Source organism: Heterodontus francisci, chromosome 6 (assembly GCF_036365525.1).
Source record: "Heterodontus francisci isolate sHetFra1 chromosome 6, sHetFra1.hap1, whole genome shotgun sequence".
Lineage (NCBI taxonomy): Eukaryota > Metazoa > Chordata > Chondrichthyes > Heterodontiformes > Heterodontidae > Heterodontus > Heterodontus francisci.
The window spans coordinates 65844025-65865220 of record NC_090376.1 but is presented as its reverse complement, the minus strand read 5'-3'; the positions used below and the strand labels follow the sequence as shown (position 1 = coordinate 65865220).

The following is a 21196-nucleotide window of genomic DNA, read 5'->3' as shown; positions in this document are numbered from 1 at the left end:
AGGTCTGGCCCATACCCCACTCCTGTGCTGTGGCGGTCACCCGAGCCATTTTCCGCTTCATCTGAGGATCCAAAATGGACCGGGTCCGGAGGGACACAATGTTCAAACCTCTTGATAAAGGCGGGAAAAATATACCCAACGTCGCCCTCATCCTGATGACTACCTTCGTGTGCGGCTGCATCAAGCTGTGTGTAGACCTCCAGTACGCAAACTCCAAGTGTCACTACCTGCTGAGGTTCTATCTGTCCCTGGTGTTGCGAAGGATGGGCCTGGTCACATTGCCGCGGAACGCTCCATCCAGTTGGACTGTGCCGAACCACCTATCCTTCGTGGAGCAGTTTCTGCGGAAAAACACCTTTGACCACTGATCCATCAGGCAGTGGTCTGCATGGAATGTCCTCAAGGCCCTACGGGAAAAGGAGATGGTGGATCCTGTCGGATAGTTCCCCGAGCAGACCGCCAAAGTCATTTGGTGGAATGCCTCATCACCAGAACTTTCAAACAAGCACCAAGATGTAGCTTGGCTGGTGGTGAGAAGAGCCCTCCCCGTCAGATCCTTCCTGCACGCCCGAAGTCTCACCCCCTCCGCACAATGCCCTCGCGGTGGCTGTGGTGGGGAAGAGACGGTTGCCCACCTCCTTCTGGAATGTGTCTTTGCAAAGCAGGTGTGGAAAGAGATGCAGTGGTTTTTGTCGAGGTTCATCCCAAGCAGTTCTGTAACACAGGAGTCTGTGTTCTACGAGCTGTTCCCAGGGACGCATACCGAGACAAACATCAACTGCTGCTGGAGGACTAACAATTCGGTGAAAGGCGCCCTTTGGTCTGCCCGAAACTTGCTGGTCTTCCAGCGCAAAGAGTTGTCCACGACCGAATGTTGCAGACTGGCACATTCCAAGGTCCAGGACTACGTGCTGAGGGATGCACTAAAGCTTGGGGCAGAAAGACCACTGTGTAAGGTCCCCCCACCAAGCTGAACGGAGGGGCTGGATCCATGGGAAACCCCTCGAACTGTATTGGGAAAATTCTCGTGTGCTGTAAAATGTATATGGCATGAAAAATGAAATGGAAGGGTTGTGAGGCAACTCACTCCTGTATTAAAGGAAACTGATCACCTTTGCTCTGTTATGTATTTTTTGACTTGTTTTTAGGAACTGGTTTGTCATGTATTTTTTTTCCAGATTTTTATGAATAGAGTATATTTTGGAAATTAAAAAAAAGTATTCCTTGAAATTTAGAAGGTTAAGGGGAGAGTTGATCGAGGTTTTCAAGATATTCATGGAAACAGATAGGGCTGATAGTGAGAAACTATTTCCACTGGTTGTGGAGTCTGGGGCATAGTCTAAAAATTAGGAAATACTTCTACACGCAAAGGATGGTAGAAGTTTAGAACTCTCTTCTGCAAACAGCTAGATCAATTGTAAGTTTTAAATCTGATATTGTTACATTTTTGTTATTAAGGGATATGGGATAAAGGCAGGTAAATGGAGTTAGGTCGCAGATCAGCCATGATCTCATTGAATGGCAGCAGGCTCGAGAGGCCAAATGGCCTACTGTGTTCCAGAGTCCCTTCTGTTATGATAAAGGCAAAATGGCCAATATTCCTATGTTCCAGAGGCCCTTCTGTTATGATATATATCACCTAGTCACATTTATGAGATGGCAAACTCAATCTTACGAGCCTGAAAAGCACTTATAAAAACAATATTCCAGAACTATTGTTGGATAGTAGTGGATATACACTTGCTATTTTATATAATGTTCCTTTGTCTGCTAATTTAGTAGAGGCATTAGCAAATGTCAAACAAAACAATTAGCCCCTGTGTTAAAATTCCAACAGAGGAATATCATATGTTAAGCAATTGTCTGCAAATATTGTCACTAGTAGATTTTGGTCTAGCATTTTAGAAGTTTCTCCAACTCCAAAAAGGATGTTGCGAGCCAAAAGAAAAGAAAACAGATACTCATGATGCTGAAAAGTTATTTTAATTATTAGAAAGGGTTGAAATAAATAGAAAGGAAGTATTATTAAGGTTCAAATAATACAAAGGAAAAATGTGGGACAATGGAGAAAAGGGAAGACAGAATCTTTTATTTTTTGTTCAACATTGTGGTATTTGGTATTTATTTTCAAAGTTAATATTACAGTAATAAAGCAGCTCTTGACATTTGTTGTTCTATTGCAGTCATATTGGTATTTTTTACCACCATTTGCATAAACTCAAATTTAAGACACCATAGATTGTTATTTCTTAGGACCTGCCAGCAAACTAATGGTTAATACCAATAATTACTTCCACCCCATGCTAGTTATTAAAGCTATATGAAGGTATAACCTCAGGGTCACTTCCCCACCCCCAGCTCTGAAATAAAATTGTCTGCCAAGGAGTTTTTAAAAATGTACTGATTCTATTACTACAGTTACAAATAGACAGCCACTAACTTAATAAATCAGCAAGTAGTATCAAACATTCTGTGGGAATGATGTGACAACTGCTGACATATAATCTGGAGGAGGCATTAATGGCCTAATGCTCCCCCCTCCCCCATGGCGGTGCTGAGTGCTTGTATGGGAAGTAGGTGTGAAATATCTGTTCAGTCCAAAGGACACAGGGAGGCAGCTTGGGGTGCTCATGCTTAAAGGGGCACACTATCAGAACAGTTAATCAGTTTGACTGCAAGTAATTACCAATGCCATTTACATCTCAATTAATCATAATTGTTAAATTGAAATTGTCCCTTTACAGTATTTAAAAGAGGTTGTGGTAAATAATTTAATTTATACATTTCCTGATAACATTATGGTTTCAATAGATAATTTTAACGTTATCAAATACAAAGTCTTAGGTATAATACCCCAGTAAAAAATAGGATTTGCATTCAGTTTGTTCAGAGATAAATTTATCAGCCACAAAATTACAAAATTTTGTTTTGTGGCTGTGGTTCCTTTAAGTATCACTGTCATTCAAAATTAGGCTGCATCCTCAGAATTTTACTGTACCTGTGAAATGAAGGTTATAAAATTTCAAACTAAAAGTAGTAGGAAAGCCCTGTCCGAGTCAATTCATATTTGTAATCTTTACACCAAATGATATAAAATAATATAACTTAAGACTGCTTTAGAACATTCATAAAAAGTGTACATTTTTAAAATGAGCTTTTCATGGAAAGTCACTGCACCAAAGGTCAGGATTTTAAATGTGAACACATGCTATGAAGGAAGCCATGCAGGAATTTAAAAAAAATCTTCCTTGTTTTGTTAGTTTAGATTCTGAAAGAAGCTTTTGTGTGTAAAGATGTAACTTGAGCCTAGGCCTGGAGCTATGCCCTGTGGTATACAGGCCACTACTTCTGCCCCAATACCAGTGTGAAAGAAACTAACAAGCCTTGTATCTCCAACCTGACACTGGCTTTTGTAAGAATTAATTTACTTTAGCCATAGTGATAAAAGATCCTTTGTGCTATTGCACCATGGATACTTAATAAGAATGATCGAACGCTTGCTGATCATAACATATTAAGATCTGTTTTGAAATATGTTGGTTTTATTTCAGACTTTGAAGCCATATTCAGTGATGTTGTTCAGAAATTGCCCTCTACATTTATAAGTCCCATCTGTTTCCCTCTTACTGATTTTATTTGTTAATATTTCCGAACTGGCTTCATTGATTACCATGCCAGGTTGACAGGAGAGTTAAATTGGTCGTTTGGAGCAAAAAAGGCCGCAGTTTCCTTTAACCGATAAACTATTCAGCGTAGGTTGTTTTGTTTTTAAAAAAACAGCAATGTCAGGAGAGCTATTAGGCTGCTTATCTGTCTTTCTACTTTGGCACGTGAATACTCCCAGCTCAGCATGCCATGTGTCAAATCTATCATTTGATATGTCAGCAACCATAATTCCCTCTTTTGTCACCAATTTTGACCAAAGGATGAAAAATTGCTGTCACACACCAGCAAAATTATTGTAGAAAAGGGCAAGTCTGTCTTTAGGTGTAAGCCAAGGTGAAACACAGGGAAACTCTCTTTAGATTAGGTCTGAGCTAAGAGAATATTGATCTGTATGCTGAAAATTGTTGATCCCTGGGAACAGATGACAAATGGTGGCAAACAAAAAAATTGAGTCTCTCCAAGGACATTCCAGCTGTACTGTGTTGACTGGAAGTATCTGTTTAGTATTAGTAGAACCTACTTGCCCCCAGCAGGAATTGAACTTGGCTTCTGCCAAACATTTTTTTTGTCTGTAGCTTTTCATTTCAATCTCATTTCCTCATTGCTATGTTTGACTTGGTTTTAAGTGAGTTTACTTTTTTGTATTATGTGAATGAAATGTATTGGATTGATTGGAGTCAGTACAGTAAGAATGTTAAGGCATCTACTTAGTCGTCATGTTTATTTATTAAAAAGGAACTAAAATCTTCCCTCATTATAAATTTGAGAATATTACAAAGTGGGAGTTTTTAAACAAAATGCAAATGATAATTAAAATGCAATGATTATATATTGTCACACTAAAATAATCAGGAACCATTATTGATTAATGATGCAGTAATCAAAACACAATTATCTTCCTCCCAGGTTTATCCACTGTTTCTTAATTTCAAAGGCATATACAATATAATTTTGCTTAATTTTGACCAGGTGCTTGATATATGCATAGACAATAGTATTTTGACTGTACACGTGTTATACAAGACTAATCCTACAGGATCTGAACCATGGAAGTGATGTATCATGGGAATCTTGTGCTGTTGCCCAAAATGCCACTGAGCAACAATTCACCTATAAAATTTGGAACTGACTGCAGCTGTAATCAATTATGTATTGAATAACAAAATCCTAACATTTTTTTAAAATATTCTTCCGAAAAGTAAACATTAAAAAAAATTTAACTTTTGAATGAAGTTTTTCTTTAGAATAGCTAGAATGTTGAATGGTACAATTGAAATATTGTTGTGGCAAGATTTGGGGAGAAGGACATAATGAGGGGAACTCCCATGTGTTAAAAATGATTTAATTGGAGATGACTGTGGATAATCCATTATAGTGATATTTAATGACTTGGGTTTGGGAAGATATTGGCTTATACACAGTTATCCCTCCAAATTTGCAAAATAACTAGTTTTTCTCCTATGCATGTTATTCTGAGATTTCATTTATAATAATTAGCAGATTACATGTGGTATTCACTGATTTACAATAAAGACGCTATCAACAAAGTGTGACAGAGAAAATGTTACAGAAAACAAATGTGACACTTCTAGAAAGTGTGTGCTACAAGCAAAACTTTTGATCGGCAGATCTCCTGTGGTGTTGCTCATACTGTGTCAGAGGAAATAGTCTTTTATAACAATAAGGGTGTTATCAACAGAGTGTGACTGGAAAAGTCTTGTAGAAAGTAAATGTGACACTTACAGGAAGTATGCACTATATAGAAGACATTTAATATATTTTAAATACATTAAGATTATAGGTTTTGAAATTCATTGCAGTCAGCTGAAATACACTCTCAATGCTTGGATTTCCATTTTAAATATAACTGTTTGGCAATGAGAAAAGCAGGATTATAGTTTACTGTGTTTTCCGTTTCAGTGACCCTCAGATTATCAAAATGTTGAGACTTTGTTGCACATAGATATCAGTTTAATTTTGAATGTTCCCCATATTCCATGTGTAAAGTTATCAAACTGGCTTCAATTTGCAGATTTGATCTGGTCTTGCTTAAATCAGTCTAATCCTAGTTTATTAATTGCAGACTGAATTCTTTGAACCTTTCTTCCAACTACAATTCCATTGACATGAATATATGTAACATTAATCCTTGAAGATTACTTCTGATTTAACTCATAAATCATGATTACATTTTAGGATCCAGTACCTTTAGACCTAGTTTACTATTTTAGAAGGTGGTGCCTGGTGTTACATTCCTCAATTACAGTCCTTCCTTCTAAGTCCTACAGGCCTTTGCTACACGTATTGCATATTGTGACAATTCTGACTTGAGGCTGTTTTTTTTTCAACAACACCTTGTGTTTACATTCTAATAGATCTGTACACTCTCACAGTTGGAATTTGCCAACTTGCTTCACTTTTGGGCTGCATCTATTTCTGGAGACATTACAGATGAAAGGGTAATTTCATTGATGAGACATTCTGAAAATGGTTTGAAATCTTATAAATGTTTCTAACATAAGGATGTATTTCTTCTTATCAAAACAAAAAGAAGCATTAAAAGGGAAACTCAGCTTTGGCCCAGATTAGTCTTTTGATTCTATTTCAACCTGGGTCTGTGGTATACATTTTTGTATACTGTAAAATCTGAAGCATAAGTTGAGTATTTCTATTAGTTGCAAGCGTGGCGGTATGACTTATGCATTCCAATGATTAATGTTGTTTCTAGCCAACTGCCTGTAATGCTTTATAGTCTATTTTAACAGTACTCCAGAGACTGCCTGCATCATGTCTCAAGCTTTATTCCAAATTGTCACAGATCATATGGTGGTTTTTATATTTCCGTTTCCGGCCATTAGATGGCTCTATTCAATTATACACATACCATCAAACCACCCAACATAAATGATGTTATTCCAATTTATGGCATATAAGGGTAAATTCACCAATGTCACACTCCCAGTGGGAAGCTGCATTTGAAAAAAGTGCAGATCAAGGAGAATTGTAGCTACAGTGTCTTAGCTCCATCTTCAACCCACCCTTCCTTCAAGCATTGATGCTTGAAGCTGTAAGTGCATGATTAATGAATTATCCCTAAAATGCCCACAAAACACCCCAGTGTCCATCATCTTTCGTAGATGGAAGGATGCCAACCATGCCCATAAAACGCACAATTTCCTAGTAATCGCAACAAGCATATTTAAGACCACCATCAATGGCTTTGGTCCCAATGATCACTTCCCAGAAAACTGAGATCTTATGACAATGCCATAACATGTGAAAAAGTATTTCCTCTTCTGAGTCACGCTACCCTTAGGTCGCTAACTCGATGTAACCTTCCTTATGTAGGGTAGAATCTGTGGATGAAAATCAAGTGAGCTTACCTGATATGGAGAGAATGAATGTAAGCTAATATCCATCTAACCAGTAGAACAGCAGCATTACAAATATCTTCAATATCAAAAAAAGCAGAATCATATTTTTCCTAGTAATCAGTGATATTGCACATTTATGAAGAAATAATCTATCACAAGCTTCATATAAAAAGTGGGAAACGTTATGAATAGACATTATTTCTATTGGGAAGTTATCAACTTTTATGAACTGTCTATTCAAGTGCCAGAACTATGTATTTAATTGGAAAACTTGGAGGAAAAAGTCAATTACTCCCGTTATCGCATGCGAGGGTTGCAATTTGCTATTACACTGCACCTGGTCCCACTGCAGCTGGCAGCATACAAACTTCGTGCTGCTTCCTCAGTGGTTTTAATGTGCAGCCCAGCAACGAACACACTGCTGGCTGGCTTCACACTCAACAGAGGGCCTAAGCAGTGTGCATGGTGAGCACATGTTTGAGGACATCTTAAAGGGAAGGTGCACTCATTGTACAGAAGCTGCTACAGACTGTCTGTGGAGGAATTGTCTATAAGGAGAAGTACAGAAAATGGAGTACCAGGGAACTGGGCTTCCAGGTTTTTCTGATGCAGCGCTGGAACCATTAGTACAGGAGGTGAAAAAGAGGAGGGAAGCTATGTTTCTGCAGGGGGTCAGGAAGCCCTCATGGCACACCCTGAGAAGGGAATGGGGACAGGTGTCCTGGTAGGCCAGCTCCCAGAGTCTGGTCCCAAGGAGCTGGCGGCAATGCTGCAAGAATGTCAATGACCTCACAAGGAAGGTCAGATACGCAAGAACTGTCCCATGGCCATCCACTGCACCCTCATGTAGAAGGGTGAGAGCAGCACCAAACCTCTGATGAAAAAGCATCATGACTTGATGCTTTTTGAAGGATGTGGAGGCTTTGGAGAGGGTACAGAAGAGGTTTACCAGGATGTTGCCTGGTCTGGAGGGCATTAGCTATGAAGAGAGGTTGGATAAACTCGGATTGTTTTCACTGGAACGATGAAGGTGGAGGGGTGACATGATAGAGGTTTACAAAGTTATGAGTGGCATGGACAGAGTGGATAATCAGAAGCTTTTTCCCAGGGTGAAAGAGTCAGTCACTAGGGGACATAGGTTTAAGGTGCGAGGGGCAAAGTTTAGAGGGGATGTGCGAGGCAAGTTCTTTACACAGAGGGTGGTGAGTGCCTGGAACTTGCTGCTGGGGGAGGTGGTGGAAGCAGGTACGATAGCGACGTTTAAGAGGCATCTTGACAAATACATGAATAGGATGGGAATAGAGGGATACGGTCCCTAGAAGTGCAGAAGGTTTTAGTTTAGGAAGGCATCAAGATCGGTGCAGGCTTGGAGGGCCGAATGGCCTGTTCCTGTGCTGTACTGTTCTTTGTTCTTTGTTCTTTGATCTGACACTCATAGCCACAAGCTCAGATAATGGCACTGTACATACCTTAGAGGATAGTATAGAGTCTGGATCTGCACATGGCAAGTCACTGGGCACAAATTAGCTGCAGTCAAGCCAGGGAGAAAGGGCAGTTCATCTGCCAGCTTCCAGAAGGTGAGGTAGCAGGTGAGTTCAGCTGCAGGGAACTCAGACGAGGACTTTGATGGGGTGGCGTACAGGAGGATGCTGATGGGCATGCAAGCCAAAATGCACACCGAGATACTTGATGCATTGACAGGCCTGCCACAGAGCATGTTGCCACTGTCAAGGAGCATGGAGAAGTCCAGCTCCAAGTCAGCACATGGCTTAATGTAGAGTTTAGAGCCCATCCTCTCCAGTGTGGCGGTGGTAGCCCACTCATAACAGCACTTGCTGACCCACCTGAGATGCAGCATCTGGTAGCTGCTGTCTTAGCTTCCACTCCAGCACAGGCAGAAGCTGCCCAGTGTCTCAGTGCAGCAGTGGAAGCTTAGACCAAAGTCATGAGATCCATGCTTGGTACCATGCAGGCTCAGACTGTTGTCATCATGGCTGTGGATACCAGTGCTCAAACGGGCTTTTAGGCTTGCACAGCAGTCCAGCAATCTGTGCTCCAACAGATTGCTGAGGTGCTGCCCGGGGGAGTGGCAGTGGCTCCGTGGTGCCCGCACCTGTTGTCCAGTCTCAGAATGACAATATTTGTGCTCACACCACTGCAATCTGCCCCAGCTTTTGTTGTTGCCTCTCAGCCAGCCAAGCCCAGAACTGCTTCTGTCCATGTCGAGGTAGTGCAGTGTGAAGCTGGGCCCTTAAGGCAATGAGCTTCTCGAGTGCATCCTGCAAGGCCGTCTGCAGATTCCTCCAGTGAAAGTCAGCGGTCTTTCACCTGTGATGCTGCAGCTACTGGAGTAGCACTACGTAGGAGCATGCGACCAGGCAACGGCATCCACAAGATGGATACTAAGGGGATGCACACAGGTGAAAAGTTCAGTTTTGCATGCATTTCTGAATGTTGTTTTGGTTCCTTTGTGGAGTATTTTATTTCAGGGTTTTCGCCAAGAGGATGCTGTGATGGTATATAGGGAAAGGTTGGGGAAATGTGGATCAGTGGTTATGATGGGATGATGTCATATGGGAACCAGAGTCTAGTAGCTGTTCATGGACAGCCCGTCCAGAGCAAAGGAGTCCAGGATGCTGCCTATTCTTCCTCCTCCTCCTCCTCTAAAGGTGACCGCCAGATGCCTAGTGGCAAGGGCTGCACCCTCTTGATAGTGAGGCTCTAGAGGACACGTCAGGCCACTATGAACTTGGACATTCACTCTGGTGAATACTGACCCCATCCCCAAGTAGTCCAGACAGCAGAAACTTCACTTTAGGACATTGATGGTTTGTTCCATGATGTTCCATGTTGCTGCATGGCTATCATTATAGGCATCTTGTCCTCATATGGTCCAATGGAGAAGGGGAGTCATGAGCCAGGAGTATAGAGGATATCTTTTGTCACCCAGCAGCCAGTCTCTGCTTCATCATGGTAGTCCAAAGATGAGGGTGGGGGGAATGGCCGACTGCCTCAGAATGAAGGCATATTGTGGCTGCTGCCAGGATAGCAGGCATTCGCCAACATGATGTTCTGTGTTAGCTCGCACATAATGGCACAGTGATGGAGTAGTAGCCCTTTTGGTTCCTATACATTTCCCTGTTTACACGTGGGACCGATAGAGCCTCATGCATGCAGTCAATGGCCCCCTGTGCTATTGGGAATCCCACTACCCTGGCAAAGCCACATGCCTGCTCCTCCTGCTTCTGTCTTGTAAGAGAGAAGATGATGAATTCCCACCCCTGTTTGCTATGTCGCCTGCTCCCACCTGGAAGGATCTGCATGTGCAGAAATTGAGGGCGACGGTGGCCTTAGCAGCCACTAGCAGTGCCATCTTCACATTGCTGTGCAGCTGTAGAGAGATGGCACAGTTCAGAGGTCACCTCCTTGTTGAATCATAGGACCTCAGACATTGCTCCTGGCTGTGATGGAGAGGTGTTCCCTGAAGACCATTGGTGGGTCGAGCCTTCTCTGGAGAGCCTTCCTCCTTCTCCCTCTGTGCAGAGCTTTCCTTCCCTGCTTCCTTAGCTCCATGTCCCTGTCATGTTGTAGCCCATGAGGGACTGCAACTAGAGCCTCATATCTCTGGTTGGCTTTCTGCACAGAGCAGAAAACTCCTCTGAGCTTCTTATAGGATGCAGCAACACTTGCTTCAAAAGCCAACAAATCACCAAAACTACTGCAATAACATACTACTGTACTTCCACAAACTTTTCAACATCAAAAGTAAATCCAAAGCACCTGAAAGTTGGATGGCCAGCCCTTTAACTAATGCTAGTGGGGCTGTCCCTCCTGCAGCTGAACGCATGCTCAGCTGCAGGAGGGATTGTGAGAGGGCATTAACTGAAACTGCATGGTCCAAATTGGCAGAACACATTTGTCAAATCAGCCATTAGAGTGTGATTGACATCAGGGGGATATGCCCACTCTGCATGCTTCTGGAGCACGCATGGCACACCCGCGCGAGTACCCTTTCAACCACACAGGTTGCACCAGAAGCGTCTGGAAACAATGCGCTCACCGTTTTCAACTGCTCTGAATTGGAGCCTAATCTTTCTGCCTTCGTTCTGGGTTTGACCAGCCAGAATTATATGGACTTGTCTTTCATGTGCCATCGTTACTCAAAACCTTCCAGGGATACAGCAAAGCATATTGGCAGCCAACTGTAGCCTTATTCAATCTGCCTCACTGGTATTTCACTAACACAGAGATCCAAAGACATTTACAAACCTTTCATAAGAGTCTGGCATCAACACAAGTTCCATATTGTTTCTAAACATTCTAAATAGCATGTTATTGCTTTTAGAATCATCATTATTACTTCTGCAGTTTTAGCCTGACAACCAATCTAGGGATTTTAGGTTAATAATTTTAAAGCAAATTTACATGAAATTTTATTAGAAAGAATCAATTTTTTAAAAAAACACTAAGTCCAAAATTTGTAGCTCTGGTAAAAGTGTGGCAGAATGGGCATAAATGTCAGGATCTGTGCCCAGGAGTGTACACTGGGCCTTATAAGGGGCGGAATGCATCAGAGTTGAGCAGGACAGATTCCCAACAAGGAGTTACTATGTTCCCAGCATGGTAGGACATCAGCAAGCTGGTACACTGAATAAAGGCAGGTGTTACATGCCTGCCAATGGGTGGAAATAGGATCCACCTGAAAAGCTAGACCTGAAACCCACCCCCAAGGATTGAAGGCATTTTTGGAGGACGCTTAGGTTGAGGAGGAAGTCTTCCATTTCTTTCCAAGACAAGATCCAGACTGTACATGCTCATCTGGGATTCCTTGGCTCTTCCCGTGACAGATGTATGAGATACTCCCTTAATGGTGCAAGAGTCTGCTCAGATTATGCAAATGAGTTAACCTCCATCTGACCCCACAAATTTTGACTGGATCAGCTGGGAAGTGGTGGCAGGTGGATCCAGCATTTGCTCCAGGATCAAGGGCCCACATGTTTTCTGTTCCTTGCATGCTCCACGTCTTTACTAGTTAGAATTATTTTTCCAGGAATAAACTGGTACTCTGAATAAAAGCAGGTGCTACAGGCCTGTCAATGTCTTCATTATGTTCCTTTTAATATAATTAAATGGAACATAATAAAGATGTATTACTGTTAAAGCAATCCTTAATGGTTGCCTGGTAATGCTGTAATTTGATGCATCAACATACCAAACCGCAGAATGGTATATAGTACTTTCTCTTGGGATTTCTTAGTGACGTCGTTGTCTCAGCTGGAGTGAAGGGTTTTCTAATTGTTGTACTCTGAAGGAAATTTCATGGATGATAGTTGTGTTTGTTATTTTACCAGTGGTTATTTTACCAAGTTCATCTTAGTAGGAGCTAGAATATTTCACCATTGCCACGTTGTAGATTGTACCTACAGGCCTTGAAATTCCATGGGGGTAGGGAGGGATAGTCTCTCTCATAGAATCATAGAATGGTTACAGCACAGAAGTAGGCCATTCAGTCTGTCGTGTCTGTACTGGCTCTCTGGAACAGCAATTTGCCTAGCCCCACTCCCCTGCCTTTTCCCTGTAACCCTGCAATTTTTTTTCTCTTCAGATAATTATCCAGTTCTCTTTTGAAGGCCTTGATTGAATCTGCATCCACCACACTCTCAAGCAGGATGTTCCAGATCCTAACCAATCACTGCATTTCCTCATGTTGGTATCCTTTGGTTCTCGATTCTTCTGCCAATGGGAACAGTTTCTCCCGATATTCTCTGTCCAAACCCTTATTCTTGTATGTCTTGTTCTTGTATGTCTTGTTCTTGTATGTTCTTCTTCTATGCCCCTATTTATAAAGCCCAGGATCCTATATGCTATCTCAGTCTGTCCTGCAACTTTCAATGATTTGTGCACATATACCCCCTGGTCCCTCTGCTCCTGCATCTCCCTCAATTTATATTGCCTCTCCTCGTTCTTCCAAACAAAATGAATCATTTCATACTTTCCTGCACTAGATTTCATCTACCACTTGTCTGCCCATTCCACCAGCCTGTCTACGTCCTCTTGAAGTTTATCACTATCCTGCTCACAGTTCACAATGCTTGCAAGTTTTGTGTCATCCACAAATTTTGAAATTGTGCCCTGTACACTCAAGTCTAGGTCATTAATATATATCAAGAAAAGCAGAGGCTCTAACACTGACCCTGGGGGAACCTCCCTCTAGTCTGAGAATCAACCGTTCACAACTACTCTGTTTCCCATTACTCAGCCAATTTTGTATCCATGCTGCTACTGTCACTTTTATTCCATAGACTCTAACTTTGCCGACAAACCTTTATCGAGTGCCTTTTGGAAGTCCTTGAGAGGGTACAGAAGAGATTTAACAGAATGATTCCAGGGATGGGGGATTTAAGTTACAAGGTTAGATTGGAAAGGCTGGGTTGTTCTCCTTAGAGCAGAGGAGATTGAGGAGAGATTTGATAGAGATGTACAAGATTATGACGGGCTTATGTAAGTTAGACAAGAAAAAACGTTCCCATTAACTAATGGTACAAGGGGACGAGGGGACACAGATTGAAGGTTTTGGACAAGAGATGCAGAGGGAATATGAGGAAGAACTTTTTTACACAGTGAGTGGTAATGACCCTGGACTCGCTGCCCACAAGGGTGATGGAAGCAGAGACAATCAATAACTTCAAAATAAAATTGGATGGGCGCTTGAAGGAAATAAACTTGCAGGGCTACAGGGATTGAGTGGGGGAGTGGGACTAACTGGATTGCTCTGTGGAGAGTCGGCATAGACTCAATGGACCAAATAGCAGGGGCCTCAGCAATATAATGGCGTAATTTGGACCCTGACATGAATGTACCCTACAAATATCTGAATCACGCTCTGTTCTGGAGCCGCCAGCAACTGTTGCCACCAAGCAGAACCTGGACCAGAAGAGGCCCAGATAAATAGACTGCTCCTGGCCTGGCACAGAATCCTTGGGCCTCTGCTCTGGGCTTATCCCACTCTCCTGGCCATTATCATACTTGATCAGCCCACCCCCCACCCCCTTACCCCCCACCTCCACGATTTGCCTTGTCAGGGGACCATTTTCTTGAATCTCCAGCTCCAGCCTACAGTCCTGGTAAATCATGTTCCCATCTGCCAGCTATCATGTCACTTCGCCGGGGTTTGGGCCGAAGTCTGCACTGCACCATGATAATGAGGCCAGGCAGTTATAGGTGTCGCTTTGCTCCTGACATCCCATGTGCCACCTGCTTCTGCCCACCCACCACTGCCACTCACCCCCCCACCCCACCCCACCAACAACCGACCCCATCCCTGCAATTACCCATTTTGTTCCAGCTTTTTGAAAATAACATTTTAAATATTTCTACCAACCATTATATATTAGTGTACTGCAAATTTCAGATCTTCATGTTTTGAATAATGTAAAAATCAACACAAGAAAAGTGAAGCAATTTTGTCAACTTCATTATTAAATATTACTATTTTTACAGACACTATTTACTTTATTTGTATTCCCATTCTCTCTGACTGACACCTTTTAACTTATTTCCAATGCAGCATCTCTGTATACATACTTATTTCTAATTTACAATGTTGAACAAAATAAAATCCCTGATTATTGCTTTGTAATATGATTGATACTTTGGAATGAGATACGAGATATGTATGAGTTTTGTGAATACCTGGTGTAATATTTCATTAATACTGGCAGCACATGAGCAGAATATTAGATATTTCTTTGATGGCAGGCTGGGTGCAGTTGTACTTTTCATCAGATTCATTTCAAGCACGTTGAAATCTCTTGATTGCCTTGGGGCGATTTTAGTTTTGTTCAAGGAAACCATGTTTGCAATTCTTGGCATCTCTTTTCAAACTTCCAGGGCTTTGGTGCTGCAAACTCAGTTATTATTTTTCTTCACAGCTCAACACTGGTCAGACCCATGGGCCAAAGGGATTTGACATCAACGTAATGCCAGCTTGGAAAAAAAATATAACTGGCTCTGGAGTGGTCGTGACAATCATAGATGATGGTGAGTAATCCCCTCTTTTAAAGTGCAGCCACTTGGATCAAGAGGTTATCCTTCTTCTCCAAACAAAATGTTTCTGGGGCCTAGTCATGGATTAATGTAGAAAGACTAAAATGGCCATTAGTAAAATATGCTATTCATAATAACTGCTGGGTGTTGTGTTCCTGCCTATAAGGCAGAATATTTTAATATTTGTCAACATCTAACAATCTGTTTCAGTCCCAGAGACAAAAAATGTTTCATACATGTGTCAGGATAGTAACCTTCAATCTAACAGGTAACCCAGCTCCAAAGCATACTTTGTGATTCAAGCATCCTGTTTGTCGAAAGAACAAAACCTCACATTTTAGAAAATAGATGCCCTTTTTGAATATGTGAATATTTTGGAATTATTTTATAGCACCTATGAGTGTAATGCACACAAGGCACACTGCACACTTCTGTTCGAAACAACTCATATAATGTGCATGCTGTTCATTATCATCCTTAGCCTTTCTTACAAGTTCTATAAACACTTTCTATGCCAAGTACTTACTGTATCTGCCACAAAATATGAAATGGAATAGATGTGTATAATGTAAACCATTGTACTAAACACCTGAAGTGCCTTGTTCTCACTGCATTATGAAGGTCATAGGTCAAAAGTCAAAGAACAATTGGCAGTTATATAATGCATTTCATGATCTTAGGACGTTCCAAAACATTTCACAGCCAACAAAATGCTTTTGAAGTATAATCACTGTTCTAATGTAGAAAGCATGGCGGCCAATTTGTACACAGCAAGGACCCAGTAACAGCAATCTGATAATGACAGATAACAGATCATCTGTTTTAGTGACGTCGGTTGAGAGATGAATATTGGCCAGGACAATGGAGAGAACCACTGAGTAGTAGCTGACACCTATATAGGTCTGCCATCCATAACAAGAGACTGCTTTAAACAAGAATGTGGGATCACAATAAAATTATTTCTTTCAAAGTCATAAATTAGAAGATAAGATTTAATTTTGTTAATCTTGAAACTGAGCATGACTAGATAATGTTTGTAAGACTAAATTACGTCTGAGTTATGATTAACCGTATGAGTAAAATAAATCATATTTTATTTTCTAATTATTATTGCACATTATAACAATAAACAATAGTTTGGTTTTAAAATAGTTTGGCTGTAGAATTCCCAGGGCTGGGGTGGGCAGTGTTGTGGCAGACTGCCATTGAGAGGACTGGAGTTGGGGCAGAACCTGGTTTTGTTAGGGTTCTCTCCTTTTTGGTCCCATCACAAAACCCAGTCCTTTTGGGCATGGGTCCATAAAATTCCCGCATTTGAATGGATGCCAGGGACCCCAGTAAGTACTTTATGTTCAGCATTACTAATGGAATGAGGGGTGAATTGAAAATTGTCAGACTAATTTCAGCTATGCATTGGATTTCAGAATGACCAATTCCATTTCCAAAACCAGCAATGGAACAAAGAGGAACTTTTTATTTATTTCCTACCTCCCTCACAGAGTTTTGTGGGACAATGCATGCTGCAGCGAAATTCCTCTCAGTCACACTCCCCCCAGTCAGTCCCAGTTGTACAGGGCATCTGTCCATCACATTAAAATTATCCTGACCCTAGGATTTCCAATGGGATCAAGGATTTTAGTACTGGTTGGGTAGAAGTTCTGTTCTGCCCCAGATCCACTGTACAAGATCTCAGAGCCTTTATTTTAACTTTTATCAAGAAATTCCAGACTGGATAAGAATAGATTATTTGTCAAAAACATGGAGCAGTATCCTGTGACTTCAATCCAAACTAGATCTAGCAGGCATTTTAGGTAACCAGTGTCCTCATGTTCATGGGAGAAGGACAGGTATACTGTTGCTCTCACTGAAACTTGTAAGCAAACCACTGTCACAGAGGAACGCAGACAGAAGTTTTATGATATGCCGGGTAACAAGATTTGTGTCGCTTTACTATTCGTAATGAAATTGTAAATGTATCTTTTGTACTCACATTGATAGTGCCACTTCAGAGGAATTCTTCCCTTCCAGAGTTTGGAATGATTAAATTTAGGTGTTAGGAAGAAATTTCAGAGAGCGTGAGATTGTATTTTTGAGGTTGTTGCTTCCATCAGGAGATTGTATTGCTCACAGTACATGGTCTGTGGAGGGAACAGGTTTGCTGAGCTGATAGATCTTTCCTTACTCCATACTTTATCTTCTTTGAATGAAGTTCATAGAATCATAGAATGGTTACAACATAGAAGGAGGCCATTTGGCCTTTTGTGTCCATGCTGGTTCCCTGCAAGAGCAACTCAGTGAGTCCCACTCCCACACCCTGCAATTTTTTTCTCTTCCGGTAATTATCCAATTCCCTTTTGAAAGTTATAATTGAATCTGCCTCCATTACACTCTCAGGCAGCGCATTCCAGATCTCAACCACACACTGCATAAACAAAGTTGTTCCTCATGTCACCTCTAGTTCTTTTGCCAATCAACTTAAATCAGTGTCCTCTGGTTCTCGACCCTACTGCCAATGGGAACAGTTTCTCCCTATCTACTCTGTCCTGTTAGCTCATGATTTTGAGCACCTCTATCAAATTTCCTCTCAACCGTCTATTCTCTAAGGAGAACAGCCCCAGTTTCTCTAAACTTTCCACGTAACAAAAGTCCCTCATCCCTGCAACCATTCTTGTAAATCTTTTCTGCACCCTCGCTAATGCCTGAACATCCTTCCTGATGTGTGGTGCCCAGAATTGGACACAATACTCCAGTTGAGGCTAAAGCAATGTTTTATAAAGGTTCACCATAACCTTGCTTTTGTACTTTATGCCTCCATTTATAAAGCCCAGCATCCCATATGCCTTATTTACTGCTCTCTCAACCTGTCTTGCCACCTTCAAAGGTTGGTTGGTCCCTCTGCTCCTGCACCCCTCTTAGAATTGTATCCTATATTTTATATTGCCTCTCCTCATTCTTCCTACCAAAATGTATCACTTTACATTTCTCTGCGTTAAATTTCATCTGCCTCTTGACCACCCATTCCATTAGTCTGTCTATGTCCTCTTAAAATCTATCACTATCCTCCTCACGGTTCACAACACTTCCAAGTTTTGTGTCATTTGCAAATTTTGAAATTGTGTCCTGCACATCCAAGTCTAGGTCATTAATATAGATCAAGAAAATCAGTGACCCTAGTAATGATCCCTGGGGAACACCACTATATACCTTCCTCCAGTCTTTAAAACAACTGTTCACCACTACTCTCTGTTTCCTGTCACTCAGCCAACTTCATGTCCATGCTGCCACTGTCCTTTTTATTCCATGGGCTTTAAATTGCTGACAAGCCTGTTATGTGGCACTTTGGAAGTCCATCACTCCGTATCAACCACATTTCCCTCATCAACCCTCTCTGTTACCTCATCAAAAAACTTAAGCAGGTTAGTTAAGCATAATTTTCCTTTAACAAATCTATGCTGGCTTTCCTTAATTAATCTATATTTGTCTAAGTGACTGTTAATTTGTCCTGGATTATTGTGTCTAAAAGCTTTCCCGCTACCGAGGTTAAACTGGGTGGCCTGTAATTGCTGGGCTTCTCCTTCCACCCTTCTTTGAACAAGGGTGTAACATTTGCAATTTTCCAATCCTCTGACATCACCCCTGTATCTAAGGAGGGTTGGAAGATTATGGTCAGTATCTCCGCAATTTCCACCCTTACTTCCCTCATAATCCTTGGATGTATCTCATCCGGTCCTGGTGACTTATCAACATTAAGTACAGCCAGCCTTTCTAATACCTCCTCTTTATCTTTCCGGTGTCTCAACTACCTCCTCTTTCACTATAATCGGCAGTATCTTCTTCCTTGGTAAAGTGAGATGCAAAATCATCATTTAGTACCTCAGCCATGCCCTCTGCCTCCATGCATAGATCCTCTTTTTGGTCCTTAATTGGCCCCACTCCTTTTCTACCACCCTTTTACTATTTATATGCCTATAGATTCCTTTTATGTTAGCTGCCAGTTTCTTCTCATTCTCTCTGCTTTTCTTATTTGTTTCTTCACTTCCCCTCTGAACTTTCTATATTCAGCCTGATTCTCACTTGTATTATCAACCTAACATCTATCCTACATATCCTTTTTCAATGTCATCTTACTCTCTATCTCATCATCTATGGAGCTCTAGCTTTGTTTGTCCTACCTTTCCTCCTCATGGGAATGTACCTCAACTGTACCAAAACCAACTCCTCTTTAAAGGCAGCAGATTGTTCTGTTACAGTTTTGCCTGCCAATTTTTGATTCCAGTTCATTTGAGTCAGATAAAGTGAGCAGTCGGGAGGAGAAAATGGACAGATGGTCCACTTTTCTGGAGCTCCACCCACCTTGCAGTGTCTGGTGTCTCAAAGCTACTAATAGCCATGAAGGTCTAAACTACACCAACAGAAAACCTGGGTTCTTATGTTCTTAAACTTCAGTCTTGAACTAGGAAGCATGTGTGAAAATAACTGTTGCGAGGTTATTAACTTGTTCCTTAAAAAGAGGCTTGCTGTGATCCAAGCACATATGCCGATCGGACCTGGGCTGTCTCCCACCTCTAAATGTATCACTGTGGTCCCATTTAATACCTGAAAAGCGGACACATGGAATATCAATTTTTATCCTCCTATTTTTAAGCAAAAAATTATAGTGCAGTGTGAAAAACTATAATTTATGGAAAAAGTACTCAATTTTTATTACAGGGAGGTTTGTTTGGACAATTGGGGGGAAAAAGTAGCTAATCTGATATTCTCTGCAATGATTTTGGCTCCAGTCAGAGATTACCCATGATGATGGAACCAAGTCTAGGAATTCAGCACTCTGCCACTGTTGTAACATCAAATATTGGTGCTTTGTTTCTTCACAGTTGTAAATGAAAAGCGAGGGCCATCCTTTTCACTAACTGATAATTTGTTGGTGTTAATGCTATATTTATGATTAGTTCTAATTATTTCTATTTTGGACCAAATCAGAATATTCCACTAAAGCTTAATACATGGCCAAATTATGTATCTTGACCTCTGTCAGTTTTATCAAGTACCTTAGAATACAATAAAGACAGAAAATGCTGGAAATACTCGGTAGGTCTAACAGCATCTGTGGAGAGAGAAACAGAGTTAACGTTTCAGGTTGATAGCCAATTCTGATGAAGGGTCATCGACCTAAAACTTTAACTCTGTTTCTCGCTCCACAGATGCTGCGAGACCTGCTAAGTATGTCCAGCATTTTCTCTTTTTATTTCAGATTTCCAGCATCTGCAGCATTTTGCTTTTACATTAGAATTCAAATGAATTGCCTTTAGCTTAAAAGGTACTGTACAGACCTTATTGATTGTTGCAGTGTTCTGTTTTCCCATGTGTATGCCAACTTAAATAAAATTGGAACTAATTGCATGAAAGTTCACAAACCTACAATTCATAACACCTACATACAGATGGCAAAAGATTAGAAAAAAAAGAAAAGCAGTTGAATGCGGGGAAATCTGAAACCAAATCAGAAAGTGCTGGAAGTGTTCAGGAGAAAGATAGGTTAGCATTTGCTTTGGGACATTTCATCAGTCAAGTCACAGTCAAGCTAGAGAAGCCTATTATTAGTTATAATAATATTAGTTAGGTAGCTTGACAAAGGTACTTCTCCAGTCTCTGCATGCCTGTTGAGATGAAAGATCCTATCCAAACCGTTGGCCAATCTTTGTCTTTCAGATACAGGTGGTGGCTGCCCGGTATTTCCAGACTTTCCTGTTTTCATGAATGCAAGTGCAATATGTTATATTCCTAAACATTTTACTTCCTGTATAAAGTCTACAAATGGAGGTCTTTTTTTAAGCCCTCTTTCTATAATTTTGTCTATTCCTAACAGTCTATCAAAAAATGCTCACATATGGCTTAAAGTATTTTTCTAAGCATTCCAATGTTTTCCTAACTTATCTTCATAAACTTCAGAAATGTGACTGGAAGCTTTGTAAGTTCACAAATAATAATATAAATCAAAGCAGAAGATGTCAGTCTTCTTGCAATTTCCTTTTGGTCAGTAGAATAAGAAACCAGATGTCCTTGGCATGCTGAATAAGCTTTTCATCTCCTTGAGATTTTTTCAATGTCAC

The 21196-nt window shown here is 41.1% G+C and overlaps 1 protein-coding gene across 3 annotated transcripts in view; it reads left to right on the top strand.

The window, feature by feature from the left end:
* Positions 1–21196, top strand: part of LOC137371359 (PC3-like endoprotease variant B) — a 906432-nt gene that overhangs the window by 416241 nt on the left and 468995 nt on the right. For all 3 annotated transcript variants that reach the window (XM_068033824.1, XM_068033825.1, XM_068033826.1), the window contains one exon: positions 14972–15080. In XM_068033824.1, coding sequence (XP_067889925.1) covers positions 14972–15080 — 109 coding nt within the window. The remainder of the gene's footprint in view (positions 1–14971; positions 15081–21196) is intronic.